This window comes from Panicum virgatum, chromosome 2K, assembly GCF_016808335.1.
Source record: "Panicum virgatum strain AP13 chromosome 2K, P.virgatum_v5, whole genome shotgun sequence".
NCBI lineage: Eukaryota > Viridiplantae > Streptophyta > Magnoliopsida > Poales > Poaceae > Panicum > Panicum virgatum.
The window spans coordinates 59,173,307-59,197,134 of NC_053137.1; the positions used below are offsets into that span (position 1 = coordinate 59,173,307).

Here is a 23,828-nt window from a genome sequence, read left to right on the forward strand (position 1 = left end):
CTTGGTAGCCGCGCGCGTGTTTGCGGACACGTGGCGGCTCCAGACCCCCTAGGCGGGGTGTCTGTTCCCTCCCGGTGAGGGGTCCGGGACCCCGCGGGGGTCCGGGGCCCCCGGCCGATTTGGTCCTGAGCGCTTTCTTCTCCAGGACACGTGGTGACACCGGACCTGTCCCGAGCGGGAAGCGGATCCGGACCCCAGGGATCCGGCAGCTCAGCTCCTTAGGGCGTAGTTACGGATAACTACACGAGTCTTGCCACAGCAAGAGGGGGTACCCCAGTCCTGAGGTACCGACAATTTTACATGCATAAAGTATTAAACTTAGATGAAATAAAAAATTAATTGTATATTTTTTTAAATTACGAGACGAATTTAATAAGTCTAATTAGATCATGATTAGACACTAAATTGCTACAGTAATTGTTACAGCAACTATATACTAAAGACGAATTAATTAGTCTTTATAAATTCGTCTCGTAATTTACAGACAAGTTCTATAATTAATTTTGCGATTAGTTTATATTTAAAACTTCAAATAAAAAATTTACTTAATAAGTTTACACAAACAATTAAAAATGGCCTTAGAGGATTTTATCACGCTGATGTCATAGTGTCTGCCTATGTGGCAGCTGGCCGGCAAACTAACACTGACAGACCAAACTGCAGGACAACCAGCTTGCGTCTTCCTGCTCTCCTTCAAAACCCATCATCAGTCTATCAACCCGTGCTCTTATAAAGAATAGTTTAAAATATTTAATAATTATCTATTTTACGCTTTTTTAACTAATTAAATATTCTAGTCATGTAAAGATACATATTTATCATTATGTAACTGTAGTAAATGTTTAGTTACTAATAATTTTTCTCCACTTGCATCACACCTCCATATATGTTTGATATATATTTAATTAAACTATTTGTTTGATATATGAGAACAACATGAAATTTTGTATTCTTATATCTTCTCTTATGCATGAATATATGGTGACACACACATTACGGCTAGTATTTTTAATATAAAAATATATCAATAATAATAGAAATAATAATTTAAAATTTTATATTGATGTGCTATAAGATTTTATTGTAATAATATAATTTTTTATTTAGATTTGGGGTTTATTTTAACTTTCTATTATTTCATCGTTGGATAATGTATATAAAATTTTTGGAGTTATTTGATAATGATAGAACTGAGCAATTTATATGAAGATTAGGGGAGTTATTGTAGATTATTTTTTATAACGGCATAGGTGGGTAATTTAGATATATATTTAGGGGTTACTTTAGTTTATTTTTTTAGTGACAAAGGTGGATAATTTGTTAGAAAAAAATAACAGATCTTATGGCTATTATGATTACAGTTGCCGAATTGATGACCGGATGTTTCTGATTTTCGTAAGGATTTATAAATTTCTCTATTTTTTACACTGTCCCCCTAGGATATTAGATGGCTTTAATTGTATACTTTAAAAGAAGCTTCTAATTAATAATTAATATTAGTAAGATTACTGTCAAGCTCACAATGGATCACAACGTAAAGATGGAGGACGAGGTCTCCGATAGCCCCCGCTCCCATCATTCTAGATTTTTAGAGCAACTCCAGCCGGGCCTTTAAATGAGACTTTATCTCTTGTTTTAGTCTCCCAATAGAAAAAACATCTCCAACCGGGCCTCTATACGAGCCCCCATTTTGGGGAGGCCACTAAATTTTGGTCCAGAGTCCCTAGAACTGGAGGCCCTCTAAATTTAGTCACCCTACTGGAGTTTGAAGCCCTTAAATTTTTATAGGCTGGCTCCTAAAAGCAATATAGAGGCTCAAATTTAGTCTCTCCATTGGAGTTGCTATGGCGGTCGACTAGCATGCAACCAGCCTAGCGCATTGATCTCATGCGTCTACCAGCACGGCAAGGGCACATCGAAATCAACAGGAACGAAGCCTGCCTGGTAGGAGAGCGAGTTCACTGTAGGAGAGTCACTTCACACTAAACGCAAGCTCGGCGGCCATCACCCGAGCTCATGCATTGATGCGTGGCCCCCGCCGTGCAGTGTCATCAACTCGGTCTAGTCAAAAGGGACCACACGAGTCAACCGTTGCGGTCACATCCAACCGCCCGTCCGCTACATTCATTTCACCACCTCGGCGGCTCGGCTTCCTTCCTCCACCGCTCCACGCCTCCGATCCGCACCAGCACCAAGCCACGGCTCCGGCCACCGCGCGCGCGCGCACCATGGGCATGGCCATGGTTGCGCACCACACCCACCCGCCCTCCTACCTCGCCGCGGCTGCCGCCTTCTTCCTCGCCTTCACCCTCGCCGCCGGGGACCCGCTGGGCCAGGTCTGCGGCACCAGCGGCAACTTCACGGCCAACAGCACCTACCAGGCCAACATCCAGCGCATCTCCGCCGCGCTGCCCAGGAACGCCTCCTCCTCCCGGGCGCTCTTCGCGACCGCCACCCTCGGCGTCGTCCCGGACGCCGTCTACGCCCTCGCGCTCTGCCGCGGCGACGCCAACGCCTCCGCGTGCGCCTCCTGCGTCGCCACGGCCTTCTCCGACGCGCAGCAGCTCTGCGCCTACAACAAGGACGCCACCGTCTTCTACGACCCCTGCCTCCTCCGCTACTCCAACCAGAACTTCCTCGCCAACCCCACCAGCGACGGCCGCGGGGACCCCATCCTCATCCTCCTCAACACGCAGAACGTCACCTCGCCCTTCAGGGTCTTCGACGCCGCCGTGGCCGTGCTCGTCAACGCCACCGCCCGCTACGCGGCCGCCGACGCGTCCAGGAGGTTCGGCACGGCGGTCGAGGCGTTCCAGACCTTCGACAGCCAGAACCCGAGGATATACGGCCTGGCGCAGTGCACGCCGGACATGACCGCGGCGGACTGCGGGACCTGCCTTGCGGGCATGACTCAGATGGGTCCCCAGTATTTCAGCGGCAAGCAGGGAGGCAGGATTCTCGGCCTGCGCTGCAACTACAGGTATGAGCAGTACCCCTTCTTCTCAGGCGGCCCGCTACTGCAGCTGCCGGAGCCACCCGTGGGGGCGCCGGCGCCGGCGCCCGCGGCGATGAACGGGACGCCGACGCCAACGACGGCAAAAGGACGAGGTGAGTTTGGATGTCAAAGAGGTCATCTTTTGCATTCACGCGCATGGGTCATTTTCTGCAACAGGGGAATTTAGAAAGTTCATGGGGGGCAACAGTGAGCATCCCTGAAGAACTCTTAAGAAGGACCAAGTCCATTCCACTTGCACATCATAATTCTGACAATTCCCCTGAGATTTGATGTGAAGCGCAGTACTAATTGTAGACTTGCTCTATGAACTTGGAACGAATTGTGTAGATTACGCACCAAATTATAGTAATAAATAACTGACGAGAGTCAACATCACTGAAGAGCAATTGGTTTGTACAACGATGGACGTAAAGAAATCGAGGTATCGAGTAAAGTGAAGACCAAATTGCGTACTCGTGTCTGCTAGGCTTTCTAATTTTCTCTGTCCGATCTTGACTTCTATGCAGTCCCGTAGCTATCAGGTGCTTGACTGGGAACATGGAAGTTTCACGTTTCCCGGCACCTGGGTCATGACCAGTTCAGCATCCTGGCTGAATTGAACGATCTAGTTGGGAGTTGCATCATTCTTCCATGCGTGTAGGTGTAACTGTTGGGAAATACTTAGGCCTTGTTTAGTTCGCGAAAATTTTCAGGTTTTTGACACTATAGCACTTTCGTTGTTATTTGGCAATTAATGTCCAATTATGGACTAATTATGCTAAATGATTCGTCTCATGCTAATCAGTTGGACTGTCTAATTAGTTATTTTTTCAACTACATTTAATGCTCCATGCATGTGTCCAAAGATTCGATGTGACGGAAATACCATTCTTTGTCTTCTAGTTGACATTAGGATTCAGGAAAAGATAACAATAACCAAAGCTGTTTCCTAGAGGTTTTTTTTTTCTTTGACCTGAAGCAAATTAGCATACCAACAGGAATCAGTTGCTTCGCTACTCGTTTCATTGGTCAAAGTTTGGTTACTCTTCTCTTGCTCAGGACTTATGATAAAGCAGCAGTATATATAACTTGTAGCAATATAAACATCAGAACTGCTAATAGTTTTAAGTTTAATATTCTTATTATATTCTCTTTTAACGTGCATCAAATTATTTTATGCCTTCCATTTACAGGAAACAAAACTGGTAGAACTTTAGCCATTATACTTCCTATAATCGCTGCTGTGCTAGCTACTGTAGTAATTTGCTCTTGTATGTGGAGGAGGAAGAGGAAAACACCAGGAAAGCCATCACTACCAGGTGAGCCCCTTATGTAATTCAGTTATTTAAAAATCCTTTCCTTTTTATATGATTAGAACTGGCATCAACTTAAAATATCATACAATCAAAACGAACATTTTTGACTGGCTTAGACATCATTCTCATATGAACATAGGAAAATCACTGACGTATTTGGCGTAGGTTCTAATTACTCGCTCTCTTATGACAGATACAACTAACCCAGAGAACATACAAAGTATTGATTCACTCATTATTGATCTATCAACTCTGCGAGCTGCAACGGAAAACTTTGATGAAGCCAATAAACTCGGTGAAGGAGGTTTTGGCGCAGTTTATAAGGTGCTAATCATGCATTATCATATAGACATTTTTATTCATATTTTGCAGTTTTGGCATTTAAATATATCTATTTATTTGTACAGGGAATCCTCCCTGATAATCAGGAAATAGCAGTGAAAAGACTCTCACAGAATTCTAGACAAGGGATTGAAGAGCTGAAAAATGAACTTGTTTTGGTTGCTAAGCTGCAACACAAGAATTTAGTTAGGCTTGTCGGTGTTTGCTTGGAGGATCATGAAAAATTGCTTGTCTATGAGTATATGCCCAATAAAAGCCTCGACACTGTTCTTTTTGGTATTGTTACTCATCATCTTCAAGCAATGGTGAAACAACAACTGAAATGTTTACATTTCTGAGTTTTATCTTTCTGTCTGACAGATCCTGAGAGATGTCGTGAGCTTGATTGGGGGAAGAGATTTAAGATAATCAATGGGATCGCCCGTGGCTTGCAGTATCTTCATGAAGATTCTCAAGTGAAGATTATCCACCGTGATCTCAAAGCAAGCAATGTTCTGTTAGACTATGACTTCAATCCTAAGATCTCAGATTTCGGGTTGGCAAGGCTATTTGGAGATGACCAAACACAAGATGTCACAAACCGTGTTGTGGGAACCTAGTAAGTGTCGGCAACATTTCTTGTCGTAGAGCTGACAGCCTGACACTTCTTTATCTAAGTGTTGGCAACCTTTGTGAGATATATGTGCGTACACTAATCCATGATACATTGTTCTTGTCGCAGTGGATACATGGCCCCTGAATACGCTATGCGTGGGCATTACTCTATCAAGTCCGACGTGTTCAGCTTTGGCGTTTTAATCCTAGAGATTGTCACGGGAAGAAGAAATGGTGGCTGGTACAGCACCGATGAATCTGCTGATCTCCTTAGTTTGGTGAGTGCTAGCCTACGCAAAACTCTGCGCCCTAGTTACAATATTGAAGCGATTTGGATATCTAATGCAGGTATGGGAGCACTGGACGACGGGAATGGTTATGGAGATCATGGATACATCCTTGAGCACTCTTGCTCCACGAGACCAGATGGTGAAGTGCATCCACATCGGGCTCCTTTGTGTTCAAGATGACCCCGCAGATAGGCCAATGATGTCAACGGTAAATGTCATGCTCAGCAGCAGCACTGTGACCCTCCAAGCTCCATCCAGGCCGGCATTTTGCATCCAGAAGAGTGGCTCCAATTCGGAAATGTACTCGGAAGTGTATGCAGGAGCTTCACATTCTGTGAACAGATCTCCTATGTCGCTGAATGACGTTTCGATCACTGAACTTGATCCCAGGTGATCCACTTCGTCGTTTTCGATCACTGAACTTGATCCAAGCCCAAGGTGATCCACCTCGCAAAGTGATGATGAACTTGTTGCACTGTAGCAACGAAAACAAAGATTGGTGCTGGGAAGATCAGGGAGCAGCCAGAATTTTGGATTGATGGCCAAATAGGCTATACAGCACAGGTTTTTATGATTAAAATATATTAAGAAGTTCGTTAGGGAAAAAGGAGGTGGGGGCAAATTCTCTAGTTTGCATTGGCAGTTCTTGTTTTGCAACCAATGCGAATAGTTTCTAAACAGTGTGGGTACCTATGAAGTTTGAGGACGGAGGTCCGGTTCAAAAAAGTTTGAGGACGGAGGAATAATAACTATATTGTCGTATGTAATGTTAGTTACTTTCTTTCTCTGATCACAAATATAATGCTCTAGATTTGTCCAAACTTACTCCAAATTATTGGATTTAATATATATATATATACATATATATACGGCAGCGCTATTCTACACCCTAGGTGTAGAATGCCATTCTACACCCTAGGTGTAGAATGCCATTCTACACCCAGCCCAACCCAACACCCAGCCCAGTACCTTACATCCCACCACCCAACCCGGCCCATCCTCGCAAACCTGTCCAGCTTCTATGTCCCGCGAGCACAAGCCGCGAGCGCGTGAGCTTGCATGGAATCCTGAACACATCCAATGTACAAATAGATACAAATAAGTTCCCCGGATTACTGAATCCATCAAATAAGTTCCTCTCCCTTTCTCTTGACTTGGAACCCTCGCCCTTGTGAAGTTCAGCAATATCACTTTCGTACGCATGAGGCCATGAGTCCGAAAGGGGTGCCATGCCCACATGAACCTGCCACCGGTTAAACACCAAACAAGATCATCAAGAAAAACAGAGCAAAAAAATACCAGCAGGATACTGAAAAACTGGGTTACTGAATATAAAAAATGTTGTTCTTAGCTATCGAGATCAGTATCTGGCTCTATATGGTTCAGTAATAATTAGCCTATTCAAACCATGTTGAGTTACTGAATATAAAAAGTGCACGAGCCTCAGTAGTTATTTTAGTTTCAGTAGCTTTTGTTACTGAGCTTGATTCAATCTCATGTAGCACAGTAATATTTCGTTGTTTTGATCCAGTAGTTCAGTAGTTACTAACTCAAAAGGATCAAATGTGCAGTCATGACCAAAAATTACTGAGCTCAATTCAATCTCATGTAGTTCACTAGTCTGGATTTGATCCAGTAGTTCAGTAATGACTAATGACTACTGAACTACTATGCTAACTCTGAGCATCGAAGGTTTAGTAATGACTGAAAATTACAGATACTAGAAGATGCTAACACAACTATTTTGGTACTACTGAAATAATAAAGTAATGAGCTACTGGATCAAACAACTACTATGCTTGCAATAACAAATTACTGAACTGAAAATGCTTACCAGAACTACTAGAGGAAGTACTCACTTAAGATTGTCAGCGCTCAGTAATCAAAAAATTACTAGACTAATTACGAAACCTACACAAATTAGTGATCTACTCCCTCCTTCCCCGTTTATAAGGCATACACGTATATCAAGATTCAAACCTTCTCATCTTTGACCAATAATTTGACTATTAAATTTTTGTTTTTATAATGCAAATTTCATATGATTGGATTCATAATCAAATATAGTTTACAATGATTATAAGTTTATAATCAAAAGTGATATAATATATGATAAATAAATGGTCAAAGTATTATTTAGAAGACCGTGTCATGTTCCACCATGCCTTATAAACGGGGAAGGAGGGAGTAAATCATAATAAAACTACTGGCCTAACTACTCAATTTAGAGCATCAATATTTAGTAACTGCCAACAAAAAAAATGCACGTTTGATTTTGGATATTGAGCTGGGTCTCACTGTTATGGATCATCTAGGGGATTGCAAAAAGGGAATTATGCTCACCGGAGTACTGCTTGTAGGTTTAGAATGAATCTTCCAGGCCACTCGTCGGGGTCACGCATGAAAAGGGGGCTAGGTACGCAGGGCCGGCAGGGGAAGGGGCCTATGCAACAGCCCATACCCCCGCAGCTCGAGGTCGCAGCGGCTGCTGCTCAAGGACCCGACGCGGGGATGGGGAGGACGACGAGAGTCAGGCAGCCTCTGGACGACACTCACGCTGCTGCGGGCATGGCGCAGGGCCCAGGAGGTTGCGGGTGGGGACCGCCCACGTCACGCACCTCTGCAGCCCCCGCACGCCCGCCGCTCGAAGATGCCGACGAGCCGCCTCCGCGCCATGCCGCTTGACGCCGCAGCCTCCACGCCCCGCTGCTCGACGCCGCCAGGCCGCTGCTTCCGCGCCGCTGCAGCCTTCGCGCCCCCGTTCCTCCATGCCGCCGCAGCCTCCACGCCCCGCCGCTCGACGCCGCCGCAACCTCCACGCCCGCATGCCACCTCCACTCGACGCCTCCGCGTCCCGCTTTTCGACGCCGCCGCAACTTCAACGCCATCGCAGCCTCCGCGCCCACACTGCTCGATGCCGCTGCAGCTTCCGAGCCTTGTGAACCACCTCCGCGCCATGCGGCTCCACGTCGCCACAGTCGCCGCGCCACACTCCACGCCGCCGCTGCAGCCCGCAGCCGCCGCCCTCCAGACCCTCATGGGCGCCGTTTCAATTTGGATCGAGATGCGGTGGGCTGGGGAGGAGGCGAGGGGGTAATTGAAGCTGGGCCTGGGCCGAGCGGGAGCAGTTGGGCTGGGTCAGTTGGCTGGCTGGGTCGGTTGGGTGCTGGGTGTAGTGTAGAATAGCACATATGTATATATATATATTGTCTATTTGACACCCAGCGTGATAAATATTATTCCACCTCGGCGGAGCGCCGCCCACGTCCGGCCAACTGATCAAAATCTCGCATTCGTAAATATCTTGAATAATGAATCCGTAAAATCAGCATGATATTTACTCCCACAAATCAATACTCCTGAAATCCCGTAGCTTTTCACAGCATTTGATTAATTGAGTCCCACCCTCGTTGCTGGATCCCGGTGATGGGGACTTCAGCTTTCTCCTCCCTCGGCACCTCCGATGGTGGCCGGAGCTCCCTGGTGCAGATGCCGTTAAAGCTCCCCAGCAAGCGACCAGATCTAATCCTCTTGCTGCGGATCCACCATGGACTTCTTCATCCTTTTTTTTCCGGCGTAGGAGATTGATTGCAGTACAGCCACTCATGCGACGGCTCCTCCAGGCATGGTGATGGCTACTCCCCTCAAGTGCCCCGTCGAACCACCTCGAGGGAGATAGATCTGCAGCGACCCCCTTCCTGGCGGCGACAGTCCTCATGGGCGCCATCATTCAGGTGGCGGCGGCTTCAATCCCTTGGTCGGTGCAACCTCATCTCCGGTGGCTCGGCTGGCGACCGGAGATATGGGACCCGAGCCATGAGCCTGGATCTAGTGGACTGCAACATCACCGGACTTTCCTACGACTTCCTCGAGCTTCTGCAGCGGGATGGAGAAGCAGCGTCCAGAACAAGGAGCGATGGCAGCTAGCAGGAGGCACATAGCAATCCACGTTTATAGAATTCAGGTATAAAAAATGGCATTGGATTTAGTTTTCTCAACGGAATTACGGTTGTAGTTCTCTAGATTTTTCTCAATCGTATCTTTCTGAATGTAGTCCTTCAACCATGCCCCTTTGTGTAGCTATCTCAGTGCCCTCTCCAGGAGATTGATGCATGATTCTTAAGGCGGAAATCAAATAGCATACATTTTCTTGCAAGATCTGAAACCAAATACCAATTGCTTTTGGGAGCCGATTGATAAAAAATATTTTAAATCTCCAATTTTGATAGACTACAGTTTTGAACGTTTTTATTTCAGGTGAACAAATGGAAGTTGTTATGCTATACATGAGTACCATGTCCAGAAGTAATTTTATGTGTTTAGAGAAGTAATGCACATATTAGAGTAGTAACTTTCAGTCCTATTGGATCCATTCCATTGTTGTAGTCTGACCAAGACTAATTTTAAATGTTTAGGTAATTCAGATCTTGGCATGTCCACAAGTAATTTTAAATGTTTGGATTGTAAAAAGAATATAGGAGAAGATCTAAATATTCAAGGTAATTCACATCTTATCATATCCATGATTAATTTCAAATGTTCAGAGAAGTAAAAAGGAAATTACTCCTTGTTAGTTCTCAATATTATTTATTTTGGCAATCCTGCTTTGATTTCCTTTTGTTTCACGTGTACCACAGAGAAGGTGTAGAGAATCCTCTGCCCAGGTCATAAGCGCATCTTGAAAAAACTTGAAAAAAATTCAGCCCCAATGCATATGTGTTATGAAGAAATTAGAATTAGTGATCAATTTCTGTAATAGTTAATAAGATTAGTCAGTAGTCGGTTACCTTTCACGAAAGAGCCAATCCACGAAAGGGCCAACTCACGAAGGGGACATACCGAAGGGGCATGTCCCTTCGGCCTCCCTTGGTCTTGTATATAAACAGTGATCTCTATCAATCAAAAGAATCCAATCTTTTCATTCACTTTACTCTTAACACGTTATCACGCACGCAATCTCTACCGAGCGCAAGGCACCACGCCACTGCAGAAAGAACTCGCAGAGTTCCAGCAGCTGCACGGCTTTTCGCACCCTGAACGCAAGAAGAAGGGCACTACAGGGAGACTTCACCGGACATCCTCGCCGGCGTTCCTCGCCGGTATTCCTGCAAGCAGGCGGCAACGAGACCAGAGAGCGACTTGCCAAGAACGCAAAAGCAAGAAGGACGCTTCCTGGTATGGACTCCACAGACCTTCAGTTTTTTGCACTTGAAGACGGTTTCCTCGTCTTCCCTCTCGTCGCTTGCACTGGTTGTCACCGCCGTGGACGCCGTGGTCGCCGCTTCCGTGGTGGTCGCGGCCGCCGCTCCTCCAATGGCCACCCTCGCCATCGGAGCCCAGGCCGTCACCCTGTCTCCATGGCTCCTCCACCAGGCCATCAGTCTGGTCCTTCGACTCCCGCCGCAGCGGCCTCGAGTAGCACCAGCGTCTCCTCCGAGCACACAGGAACGACGACGTCGCCATACATGACTTGCATCATCGACGAGAGGAATGTCGTCGCACCGACGCCGGCGACGTCCGGCAACGCCAGTTTTGGCCTTCAGGCCAGCCCCTGCACCAACGTAGGCGACACCACCATGGCGATGCACCCGAGTTTCATCGTCAGGACTCGGGCGGCTCGTCGGGGCGCTCCGCCCTTCTACAAAGCCGGTGGCCCCTCCATGGCTGCATCCGCGGCATTGACGACGCCTGCATCACCGGCCACGCCAAACGACGCCTCGACGTCAACGGCCCCTCGCCCACTCGTCTTCTTGGCCGTGTGGCGGCCATCGACCGCCGGCCCGGCATCCGCCGAGGCACGTGGAGCCCCACGGCGCTGGGGCTCTCCTCCGGCCAGTGAGATGCCGGCCAAGGCCGGCCGCCGGTCCACGACCGGTTCATGGGGGCGGCGCGGAGCAATAGAAGAGGGGGAGAGGAGGCTGTGCGCGCAAGCGCTCGACGCCGGCGGTGCATGGCACCGGCGGCGGAGGCACCAAGGGGTGGCAACGGCGGGCACGAAGAGGTGCCGGCGGCGCCTCCAGAGAAGGCGGCGGCGGTTCCAGGGAGGAGGCGGTTAGGGTTCTCCTACCGCCCTCCCCACTGTCCCTTTCACCGAGCCGAGCCGCCACAGGCCGAGCCCAACCCCACTGTTTCCTCTACAAAATTGCAATAAGACTCCTAACACTTCATCTATTTACATTTTAGATGATTTAGTTCTGCACTTTTATATTTGAGGCCCTAAATTTTATGTTTGAGCCCCTAGACTAATACAACACTGCAATATACTGCATTTATAATTGATTATATAAATGCTTGTTTTAGAACTTGTGTTTAAATGATTTAAATGATGCAAATTATTTACCTAGATTAAATTGATAATTTTTGAGATTTATGAGTCTTTTGAAATTGCATCATAATACATTATATTGCAGAGATTTTTACTGTTCATAATACATTAATTTGTGTATGCTGGTGCCCCCAAACCATATTTGCACCACATACTTGTTAAAATTGCTATTTTACATAGTTGCAATATAATAAAGTTCTCATTGGATAAAAGACTTTAATCCATCTTGGATTAAAATTTGCAATATAAATATCTTGATTATTTTGATTAATTAACATAAGGTAATGGAGTCCATGGCATTGGCTGCGTTTAATTCCTTGTGAGTTATCCTGCCTTGAGACCGTGCCATTGCAGTGATCTAATCACCTGTTACTGAGAGGTCTACATCTTGTTTCTCTGAAACATGATGATTACCTACGATATATTTTTAATCAAAATAAAGGTTTTGGATTGCTCTTGGTCATCATATTATTTTATTACACAAGGTAGTAGAGTCCTAAGCAAAGGCTGCGTTTAATTCCTTATGAATTATTCTGCCTAGAGACCATGCTTAGGCAGCAATTTAGATTGCCTACTATAAAGATCTACTCTATGTTTCCGACATAGAGATTATCTGTCTTGTGTATATCCAAATTTATGATGATTTGTTGTATGGCCTACACATTTATGTGATTACCTACAATGATCTAAAACTATGATAAGATATACAATTGTAAAATATTGCATTTGATATTACATCATCACCATAGTGATTTGAGTTTACCTTAGGTATAAACTCATTACATCAATGGTTTGTCACTAGTTATGGATATTGACTTCAGAGGAGTTTGTTGAACTCGCTCTTGATGGCATCAATATCCCACATGGACAATGAACAAGTAACATTATTATTTTCTACTGTCCATCGAAATATGTTGTAACACTTGTCATAAGTATTGTAAGTATCATCTTGATGAATTTGATGCTCAACAATATTTATGGTTTTCCTATATATTAGACGAGAATTTCATTGATTTCTTGTCATATATAGATTGTACGGGAATCGTCCCAATCGGGATTGATATGTGCCTATTGGACAGTTGTGTTTTCATATATAAAGGCACATAAGTAATGAGATAAGTCTCATTTTGGCTGTATTATGCATACAACCATCCCCGTACAATGTGTTGTGTATAAGAATTTTTCACGCTGTTGATCCATTTAAAATTTGGAATGGTCAACTTGGCCATCCAAAGAGATACGTGAAAAAATTAATAGCAATTCTTTTTTGTCAGGATTTTCCCAAAGTATGGATATAGTAAGTACCATAGGGAAACAGATTTTAAGACTTTTATCTTAAAATCATATTGACTTTAGATTCCTTGATCATATTCAAAAGAATATAAATGGGTTTGATACAAAGATTGTATAGACAGTTCAGGTATTTTATGGTTGAATAGATACATCTGTAAGATGATCTAGAGTGTGGAAGTTTCCACACTCACCCATGCATTTAGAAAATAATGGCTCTTGTTATGGGCATTATTCTGAACATTACTAAACTATTGTACCTTCAATAACGATTGTTAGGTATAACAAGAGTTTAGTTACATATCCAAAAGGATAAATTGGAATCTACAACTATGACATTAAAGTCATTATAGGACCATTATAAGTAAATTGCTAGTGCCAACTTCGTGTTGGAGTCAGGTAGACTTACACACTCCTGACTTATGATTAACTGCATACCCCCATATGCATTTAGTACGTAGGAATCCATAAAGATTTCCTATTTGCGTAAGATTAGGTTACATTGTATATGTGCCAATCTCACCACCGCAGCATACATTGATGGGTGCATACAGGAAACTAGGGATCAATCCAAGATTTCAATCTCTGTCAATTGTTCAGTATCTAGATCTCTATAGAGGATCTATTTACATCCCGTATGCTGGTTTTAGAATAAATGAGCTTTTCCAGGCATTAGGGGGAGATTAGTAGTACCATACTTAATACCTGGAAAATTTTTGGAATGCATAAAGCATTTCAAGCTCAGGATCACATACTAAATAAATTGAACCAATGTTTTGTCGCATATTGTGGATATTGAATTCAGAGGAGTTAGTTGAACTTGCTCTCGATAGTATCATTATCTCACATAGAAGATGGACAAACATTGAGTTCATAGAATTATTGATTTGCATAAAATTGCAAACAAACTGCCAACAAATTATAAAGGTGTTACAAAGTCTCTCTATCCTGCAAGGAAAGTGCCAGAAAGAGTGGAGGTACCTAATAAAACCACTCAACCCCATATTGGCTAATAAAGGGGGAGAAGCACTTCCAATTAGCAAGATGTGATTGCCGGCAAGCAAAAGAAGACTGGAATACAACTCAACCTTTGGTTGAAAGACACCTAGATGACATTTAAATGTCCTGTGGATATTTATAATCCACAACCCAGCTCATTATGCGCATAAACACTGAGGCTGGAAGATCGGAAAGCCTCGACTCTCGTTTTGGGAAGTCGCGACGAGTCATTCAGGGAATCTTGAGTTTTAGATAATTGGAGAATTATATGATAGAAAGGCTACACGCATCGATGCATACTTCTCTGAATAATTGTATACAATATTTCAAGTTATCCAGTTAATAAAACCTAGGCAGAGTGCTTTTTGTCACTCTTACTGGAACTTGCTAAATAATACTATACATACAGAGACAGTCTTGCTCACTAGAAGAGAGGTGTCTTGGTAATAAGGCCAACACCTAGTTGTACCTTTACTGTGGATACAAAAGTGTTTTCATCAAAGAATGGATGAGAACAATGAGGTGGTGAGATTAAAGTAAGACTAGTAGCACAAGAGGTTTACGCAAAGCCCAGGCATTGATTTTCAATGCTTATTCTCCATAGTAAGTTATAAATTTCCGACACTAACTTTATTTGGCAGTACAAAAGCATCTATCTTTGCAGTTGACAGATGTAGTGATTACATACGATCACTTGATTTGGTATACTGTGAAACTTCCGGGAAGGAGTTCACATATCCAATACTTATATATAAAATCGCAACATATACTGTATATTACTTAAGTCGATATATGGCTTAAAACAGTTAAGTCGAATTTGGTACAATCGACTTTGTGTGTATTCCTTAAATTGAAGGGATACAAAATTGATTACACGTGGTGTTCATTTTGGAGTCCTTGATTGGATTTCCTAGTATTATATGATTGTCAACAATCTTGACATCATTGGTAATAAACACTTGTCAATAGCACGTTGTAATCTAAAGACAGAGTTTAGAGACGGGAGATAAGGTCTAAACCAAAATTTTATTTTGTGTTTAGGATCCAAGTATCATCTCCCAGGTTTTTGTAGTAAAGCTATATATATCCACATATTGAATGGCTCAATATGAAAGGGAATCCTATGGTTGTTCTACCTCATGATAGAGGAAGATTATTTTTATACCATAGTGATTGAATTGAGATATTGGGACAAGTGGTCCATTATCTCTATGCTATTTGTGAGCTAATATATATTGCAAAATTTCCGGTCGGATTTTATCTTTGCAATATTTTGCTCTAGTAGCAGCGCTATATCTACCTAATGTTGGTAGATTGAAGTTATGAATATTTTTTTATATTTCAAATAGCACATGCGGTCTTGGTATAATCATTGATCCGATTATTTGGATATTATGATTCTAGTTATATATAAGATCCCCAAATTCCAGATCATGGAAAAGACCATTTTGTGATAGTCTTTAAGTAGACATTTAAGGTCAATTCCATTAATCATTCTGGCATTGTATTGTATAAGCCTACACATGAATGTGCATAGCTTGGCTGAATGATAAATCACATACTAAAGTTATGTGGTATTGATTCTATTGAATCAAAAGGTCATTATCTATAAACATAATGCATCTTGTGTTGTTTAGATAGACAAGTTATACTTATTGCAATATTTTGCATTAAGATAGTTCTGTTCCATAAGTCATATGGACATATGAACATTGGCGAACTAAGTATTGTGATAATCTCGAAGAGATATTCACAAAATTTACCATACTCCACATTTCTTATATGTTGAGTATATCGGTATAAAAGGTTTGCAAGTTTCAGGGGGAGAGTCTCTCATCTCTCTGATTAATAACTTGTTGAAAACATCATATTGCACTCTTTTCTTTGTATGAGTTTTTTTTTCCCTTAAGGGTTTCTCATAGAAAGTTTTTAATGAGGCAATATTGACACAAGATTATGTCATATCATCCGTTTTCCCCATAGGGGTTTTTTGGTGGATGATATTGGGACATATGATACATTGTACTCTTTTCTTTATTTGAGTTTTTCCTTTTGAGGTTTCTCATATAAAGTTTTTGATGAGGCAATATAATGTTATATGCTATATCATCAAGTTTTCCCCACTAGGGTTTTTTTTTTGGAAGATGATATTTGGAGCATATTGATCGTATGGTCAAGGTGTTTTTAGACTAAGTCCTTGGGTTTGTCTCAAAGGGTCTAACAACATCAGTGATTGTATATCATGGAGATTCTCCTTGTTTTTCCCATCGGGTTTTACGGAGCTTTACCTGATATACTGATACTACTTTGGATTTTTCCTATAGGGTTTTTCCAAAGATTCTCCTCATATTTTTCCTAAAAAGTTTTTAGAGGAGTTATATATTGTACTGCATCTCCTGATTTTTCCCATAGGGTTTTCAAGGAGTTATTCGATTGATTACAAGACCACAAGAAGATCAAATTGATTACAAGACTACAAGAAGGACAAATTGATCAAGGGGGAGTGTTATGAAGAAATTAGAATTAGTGATCAATTTCTGTAATAGTTAATAAGATTAGTCAGTAGGCGGTTACCTTTCACGAAAGGGCCAATTCACGAAAGGGCCAACTCACGAAGGGGCCATACCGAAGGGGCATGTCCCTTCGGCCTCCCTTGGTCTTGTATATAAACAGTGATCTCTATCAATCAAAAGAATCCAATCTTTTCATTCACTTTACTCTTAACAATATGCATTCCTAGTAGGTCACAACCCGTAAACCCCGTAAACACAAAAAAAACATCACATCGAATGTTTCGACATATGTATGGAGTACTAAATGAAGTCTATTTACAAAATTTTTTGCATGGATGAGCTGTAAATCGCGAGACGAATCTAACGAGCCTACTTAATTCATGATTTGCAACAGTGATGCTACAGTAACCATCTGCTAATTATAAATTAATCATGAATTAATTAGCATCATTAGATTCGTCTCGCGATTTACAACCCATCTGTACAAAAAGTTTTGTAAATAGACTTCATTTAGTACTTCAAATTAGAAAGATTCCATCGTAAATTTTTTTTGCAAAACATCGCCTAACTGCTTGAAGAGAACAATTTTTTTTACTTCGTGATCTGGGTAGGTAGCAAACAGTTTATATCCACAGCTGTGCTTATTTGGTATAATTTTGGACTCTGTAACAACTACATGGTACATTACACAACGAGCAGCTACATCGGTAGTTGACGGTTCAAGGATTCAAGATTCAAGTAGTATTTTCACACTTTTGAGTAGTACTGTTTCATAATTTAGAGTAGTATTTTTTTTCTTACCCAAGCATTATTTTGCGTCGAGACCAGCGGCACGGTGAAGCCCTAAGTGGCGGTAGTCGGTAGGCGGCGGCAACAGCTCTGGTTCCCTCGATTTTTTTATTTTTATATTATTTTTTTCGATTTATCAAAAATATATGTCGTTATATTTTTTTGCAAATATGTCACCCTGCCGCCGGTTTGTTTGGCGGTAAGGAGCTACCGCCGGATGAACCGGCAGTAAGATCCTTGGCCCACGGCCCATGAAACTTACCGTCGTTTCATCCGGCGGTAGCTCCTTACCGCCAAACGAACCGGCGGTAAGTGCTACCGCCGGGCTACAGCGCGGCTATAGCCGGCTGTAGCCGTTCTGTAGACGCCCAGTGTCCTACCGCCGTTTGAAACGGCGGTAGGTATTCCCACATTGTTTTAATTATTTTATATGCTCTCAATGCTGTAATTAATTATTTAATTATTTTATAGGCTGTCTGAACTGTAATTATTTTCTTTACGTTTAGAGATATTTCAGAAAATAATAGAGATAGCGGAGGTTAGGGAAATATTTTTTAAAAAATTAATACAAATTTAAACAACGACACGACGTCTCACTGCTCATGACTTCAGCACTTGCACGCTCCACAGCGCTCACAGGTATCGCATCGAGCGTATTATCGCACCAACCTAATCGTCGTACTATCACTGCATCGACCTACTCGTGATTATTGCACTGCCCCGACACATCGCATCGCCCGGAACCCTGCACGGCACCGGCATAATCGTCATAATTTCACTGCACGGACACATACCATCGCCCGAAACACTGCACCGGCATACTCATCATAATGGTACGAAATGGACACATCCAATAATAGTCTGCACAGGCCTACATAACATAGTATGACGGAACAAAGTAATTAACAAGCTACAACTTGTAAACTAGATGCGTCCGCGCTTGCCCCCTCTCCTCCTGCCACGTCGCTCTGCAGCCTGGCCCACCCTAGTGTGGTGCTGCGAGTACGTCAGTGGATCCGGCGGGATGATCTCGCAAGTGGACCGACGACCCTGCTCAGGAATAGGCGTCTGCTCCACCTGACTGTAGTCCTGCGTCGCGAATGGGGCACCCCCCAGCTGTGAAGTGCCGACGACCTCCTGCGTCGGTGCAGAAGAGAATAACGTGTTCACCCACTCCATCTGCGCGATGTCGTCCACCTCCTGAATCTCCTCATCGTCGTCTGTCCCTCCCACCTGCCGGTACTCTGATTCACAAACCTCCATCCATCAATGTTCCATTAAGTATGTACTTGTTATCGCAAATTAACAACTCGTCTTAGATGTACCTAAATCGTGTATTGGACGACGAAGAGACGAAGATCCGGCGCCGTACGGATCTATCGACAGAAACAACGACGAGCCGGGCGTTACATGAATAAGAAGTACAAGTTAATGAATAAAGTTTTACATGATACGGTATTGTAAGTGACACGAGGTTAGAGTACGATTTACCTGCCGAGTACAAATGTGCTGGTCGCGGCACGTACGTGGGCTGAACTGCAGAACCCGAAGGTGTCGCCATCGTGTCAGGTGGCGGTGGCGGTGGAGCTGACTGTGCCGCGGGTGCAGACCGTCGTGACGATGGGCCGGGCACAGGCACCGGCCCCGAACTGCGAGGTGGGAGGAAGGTGTCGTCCTCACGACAGGTCACGGCTCGTCGAACATTTATGTACTCACACTGAACTGTAGGAGCCACCTCTTTGTCGGTCCGTGTGCGTGGTTCGCACGTAAGGGCCGGTACGGCAACGCTAGCTCGTTGCGCTGAACCCCGGCGAACCGAGCCAAAAGGTCGTCGCGCCACGAGAGTCCCACGTCCTCTGCACCCACGGCTCATCCATCACACGGCAAGCCTAGAAGCATCGCCACGTCCTGAAGAGTAGTGGTCATCTCACCGACCGGGAGGTGAAACGTGTGCGTCTCCGGACGCCAACGGTCGAGAAGTGCCGCGAGGAGGGACATGTCGAACTGAAACCGTGGAGCCCTGTCCCTAGGTCGACGTGCAGGGTCGGCCATATCTCCCTTCACAAGTCGCGCAATCGGGAAGAGTTGCATACCATTAGATGCATTGCTATTAGATTGTGCTTAATGTGTATCATGCATGTCATTCCCCTCCCGTAGGGCGAGGTGGAGCTTGCTGAGTACTTTTGTACTCACCCTTGTTGATTTTTCTCCAGAGGATCCTGACTTTATGCCAAAAGACTACGAGTAGATCGTGTCCGCACCCAAGCTGATCGAGTAGAGCCGTGATGGATGAAGAGCTAGTCCTCCATGCCGTCATGCTAGTCGTTATCCTATGGTTGATCTGTGTAGCTCTGTGTTGTCGCTTTATCCCTTGTGTACATGTTGAATAAAGCTATGTATGACTCTGGACTCCACTTGATGTAACATGTATTACACTGGAGACTTTATTCGGTAATTAATATATGGTTTAGCCTTGATCTTTGGGTCGGGGCGCTTCAGCCTGCCGTGGCCCCCGCGCACCTTGACGAGGAGCCGCACGCTCGTGCACCCGTCAAGCTCGACAAGCTCCGTGCCGCGCATGCGGGGGCACGCCAGCTCCTCCAGCGCCGGCGCCCGGATGGTCGCCAGCGAGCCGGCGTGCGCGGTCTCCTCCGTCCAGATGAAGCAGCCCCTGATGTGGAGGACCCGAAGCCTGCCGGGGTCCACGTGGAGCCACCTCAGGTCGAGGAAGAACGCCAGGTCGAGGAAGAACGCCAGCTCGAGGGACTCGAGCGCGCCAGCCTCCAGGCGCAGCTCCGGCAGCCCGGACAGGACCTCCAGGGAGAGCCTCCGCAGCCGTGAGCAGCACGCCGAAGACAGCAGCCCGCCGAGCCGGCCGCCCTGGCCGCGCGCGAACGCGACGTTGGCGAATGACAGCTCGGCCAGCTTGCAGAACGCCGCCGCGGTGGGGAGGGGGAGCTGGAGCATGGCGTGGCCCACACTGAGCATGATGGCCACGGCGCTCGCCCAGCTCGGCAGCTCACCGAGGAGCTGCGGCCCCGCCGGACCAGGGGGCGGCGCCACGACGAGCACCAAGGACCCTGCGACGAGGTGGCGCATGAAGAAGATGCTCTCCCAGTCTAGGTTCCCCGCCTTCATGCCACGCGCCGTGTCCCTCGCGTGGCGACGTGCCGCCGGGGTGCTGGAGGCAGGGGTGGGGTGGGGGTGGGGAGAATTAGGGTTGGGGATGGGGTGGATGGGTTTATATACATCCAGATCTGGGTTGGGCCCAATGGGCCTGTCGTGGCTGGTGGGGGGGAGGGGGCGTGGATCCAATATATCTTCCGAAATTTTTTTTCTTATCCATCTTCCAGTGTTTGAGATTCGTGCAATCATCTACCACCGTTGGATCAACACATTGGAACCCTAATCCCCACACCCTCTCTCACCCCCGTGCGCCCGCCGCCACCCTACGGGGGCTGCGCCGCCGCCGTGCGCCCCTCCCCTGGCACGCCCGCCGCGGCTGCCCCCGCGGCTCTGCCATCGCGGGCGCCGCCTCTGCTTCGCCGGCGTGCGCCGCCATGGCTCCCCGTCGCGCCCGCGGCCCTACGCGGCCGCCACTCCACCGCCGACCACCGCTCCGCGCTCCGCGCGCGAGACTGCCATGGCTCGCTGGTGCCACGCGGAGCCGCTCCACCGTGCTGCAGGGCGCTCCCCCGCCCCGGCGCCCTCCCGCTTCGCGCCGGCGCTCCCCCACCCCGCCCTGCGATCCCCTGTGTCGTACCGCCGCCCCCGCGGCCTGCCGGCGCATCGCCACAGCCTGCGCGTCGCCGCCTCTTCTGCAGCAAGCCGGCCGCCGTGCCCCGCAGCACCGCCGCCCGTGCCGGCCGCCGGCGCCGGAGAAGATGGTCGAGGTTCAACATTTTCAAAACATTGTTCAACATTTTCATAGTACTGGTTCAACATTTGTAAATTATTGGTTCAACATTTTCGAAATGTTGATTCAACATTTTTAAAATGTTAGTTCAACATTTTTCTATAAACTGTTGAATTGACTATTAACTGGGTCTTAATGAGCTTTATAGATGATTTGCTTAACCATCTTCCACAAAATGCATAGGGTCCCCCGGAGGGGGGGGGGGGGGGGGTTGGCTGGTTGAGGAGCTGGTTCGGCCCAGGTAGCAAGTTGGGTTGGCCGGGACTTCCATTTTTATTAAAAGCCCTAGACTCCTGATATATATACTATATATATATTATCTTAAACGAAAGTCTTATATTTTATGAGTGCATTTTTATAATGAATCTATTAGTGGCAATCTCGTGTTATCAGTCTATAGAAAACTTAAGATATTGACAAGTCAATTTTTTAAAGAATATTACCTAAAAGATAAGTCCTGATGAACTTATATTCGTGATCAGAGAAAGCACTATTATGATCAGATGTGAGGTATTTTATTTTTCCGACTATTTTTGTATAACCAGAGTAGAGATGACTGAAAAGAAGATTGATAATGACAGAATGCATCAATTATCGCCAGCTTAAGCTTTTTTTTTTAACTACCACTGTCTGCTTCTTTTAGGATATTGGAGTATGGGTTCCAACTTCCAACGAGCCTTTCTCTCATGCCTTGCCTAGACCACTACGGGAAACTGAATATCTGCCGTGTGCCCAATTGTTTGCCGTGAGCCAAAACTCGGGCACACAGCAAAGGAAACTTTAGCCGTGTGGCTCAAATGAAGCTCACGGCAAACAAAAGGCACAAGGCAAACGACTTTTTTGCCGTGTGCAGAAGAACGAGACACACGGCAAACAATAACCACACGGCAAAAATTTTCAAACTGTAACGGGTTCACGTCTTTGCCGTGTGCTAACGAACAAAACACACGGCAAACATTTAGCACACGGCAAATTTTTTGAAACCGTAACGGGTCGCCAGTTTTGCCGTGTGCCGTGGGCTGGCACACGGCAAATTCAAAATTTTGCCGTGGGTTTTTTCTGTTTGCCGAGTGCTAGAGCCTAAGCACACAACAAAGTATTGGAGAAAAAAATAAATTATCACTCCCAAAATTTTCAAAAATACATATATTTTATATGGGACTTGATATAAACATCTGGTATTTTTTTAAAATCTATTCGCTATATTTTGTCATTTAATTTCATTAAACACATTTCTTAGAATTAAGTCCAATTTGAACTGGAACTGATTTGAAAAATGTAGTAAAATTCATCCAAAAATCAAATTAATGTCGTTGAGTCCATTCCGAGGTCGTATCCATGAAATCAGATGCAATATCGAGAACCCTTTTTCTCGAACCATGCCCGGTAACATGAGGCTGAACCATTTTAAAATTTTATAAATAGCATATGAGGTCTAAAAATTCTAAAAATTTTCAAGATTCAATAATTTCCTGTGATTATGCTATGGTAAAAAATTGAGTAGGTTTCGCAAATGTTAGACGTATGGTTCTTAGTAATAGAAGCATATCCGAAGAAGATCCGTGAACTCGAGAAGAAATCTTTCATATTTTGAGCCAGACTGATGGTCCAATCCATTTTTCAATTCCAAAAATTTTATATATGTAATATCATACTTAGATTCTTGATTGAAAAAATTTGGGATTTTTTCAGATCCATTTATTAATTTTCTTTTTTCAGTTAAATCATATCATGTCAACATACATTGAAATTGAGCTATAACCACATGAAATAATGTTTTTTCTCAAAGAATCATCAAAATCGTAATGTTTATGCACTTTGGGAGACAAAAACATTAAATTTTGTTAAATCAAATTTGTTTAAACACGATATGGATATGGAAACGGAAACGATTTGTTTGATACAATTTGAAATGCATGAAATAATAGTTTTTTTTGTTACAATCATAAAACATGAGTTGTTTACTGTATTTGGCAATGCTTTTTGATTGGTCATTCAATTTAATTTCATAAAACAATTTTTTAAATCGAATTAGTTGGGTGTAATTTAAATTTAACATAAACTTGTTTGCCGTGTGCCTTGGATTGTGGCACACGGCAAACGGTCTCTTTGCCGTGTGCCTTGGATCGGGGCACACGGCAAAGACGTTGTTTGCCGTGTGCCCTGGATCTAGGCACATGGCAAATGGCCGGCCCACACTTAGCCGTAACGGCTCTCGCCCCGGCCCCTTGCACACACACTTTTCTCGACGAGCCGCCTCCTCGCCTTGCCGCCGCCTCGCCTCGTCGTGCCGCCGCCTCGCCGAGCGGCCGCCTAGCCGTGCCGCCTCGCCCAGCCCCCGCATCGCCGTGCCGCCGCCTCGCCGAGCCTCCTCGCCGTGCCGCCTCGCCAAGCCGCCACGCTCACCCTGCCGCCACCTCGCTGAGCCGCCACCACGCCAAGCCGCCTCGCCGTGGTGC

The 23,828-nt window shown here is 45.1% G+C and overlaps 1 protein-coding gene across 1 annotated transcript; it reads left to right on the forward strand.

The window, feature by feature from the left end:
• The first annotated feature begins 2,133 nt into the window (after positions 1-2,133).
• On the forward strand, positions 2,134-6,358 carry LOC120690283 (cysteine-rich receptor-like protein kinase 6). The gene is made up of 7 exons (XM_039972880.1): positions 2,134-3,108; positions 4,189-4,314; positions 4,505-4,635; positions 4,719-4,929; positions 5,014-5,251; positions 5,375-5,525; positions 5,596-6,358. The coding sequence occupies exons 1-7, from the start codon at positions 2,229-2,231 to the stop codon at positions 5,929-5,931; spliced, it is 2,073 nt and encodes a 690-aa protein (XP_039828814.1). The 5' UTR covers positions 2,134-2,228; the 3' UTR covers positions 5,932-6,358.
• Positions 6,359-23,828: the final 17,470 nt, after the last annotated feature.

What these genes read in the sequence shown, in the direction of transcription:
- LOC120690283 (XM_039972880.1), top strand. Translation starts at nt 2,229, where the DNA reads ATGGGCATGGCCATGGTTGCGCACCACACCCACCCGCCCTCCTACCTC. An exon ending in AGGAAAGCCATCACTACCAG is followed by an intron (nt 4,315 to 4,504) that starts GTGAGCCCCTTA and finishes CTCTTATGACAG; the next exon opens with ATACAACTAACCCAGAGAAC. An exon ending in CTGCTGATCTCCTTAGTTTG is followed by an intron (nt 5,526 to 5,595) that starts GTGAGTGCTAGC and finishes TATCTAATGCAG; the next exon opens with GTATGGGAGCACTGGACGAC.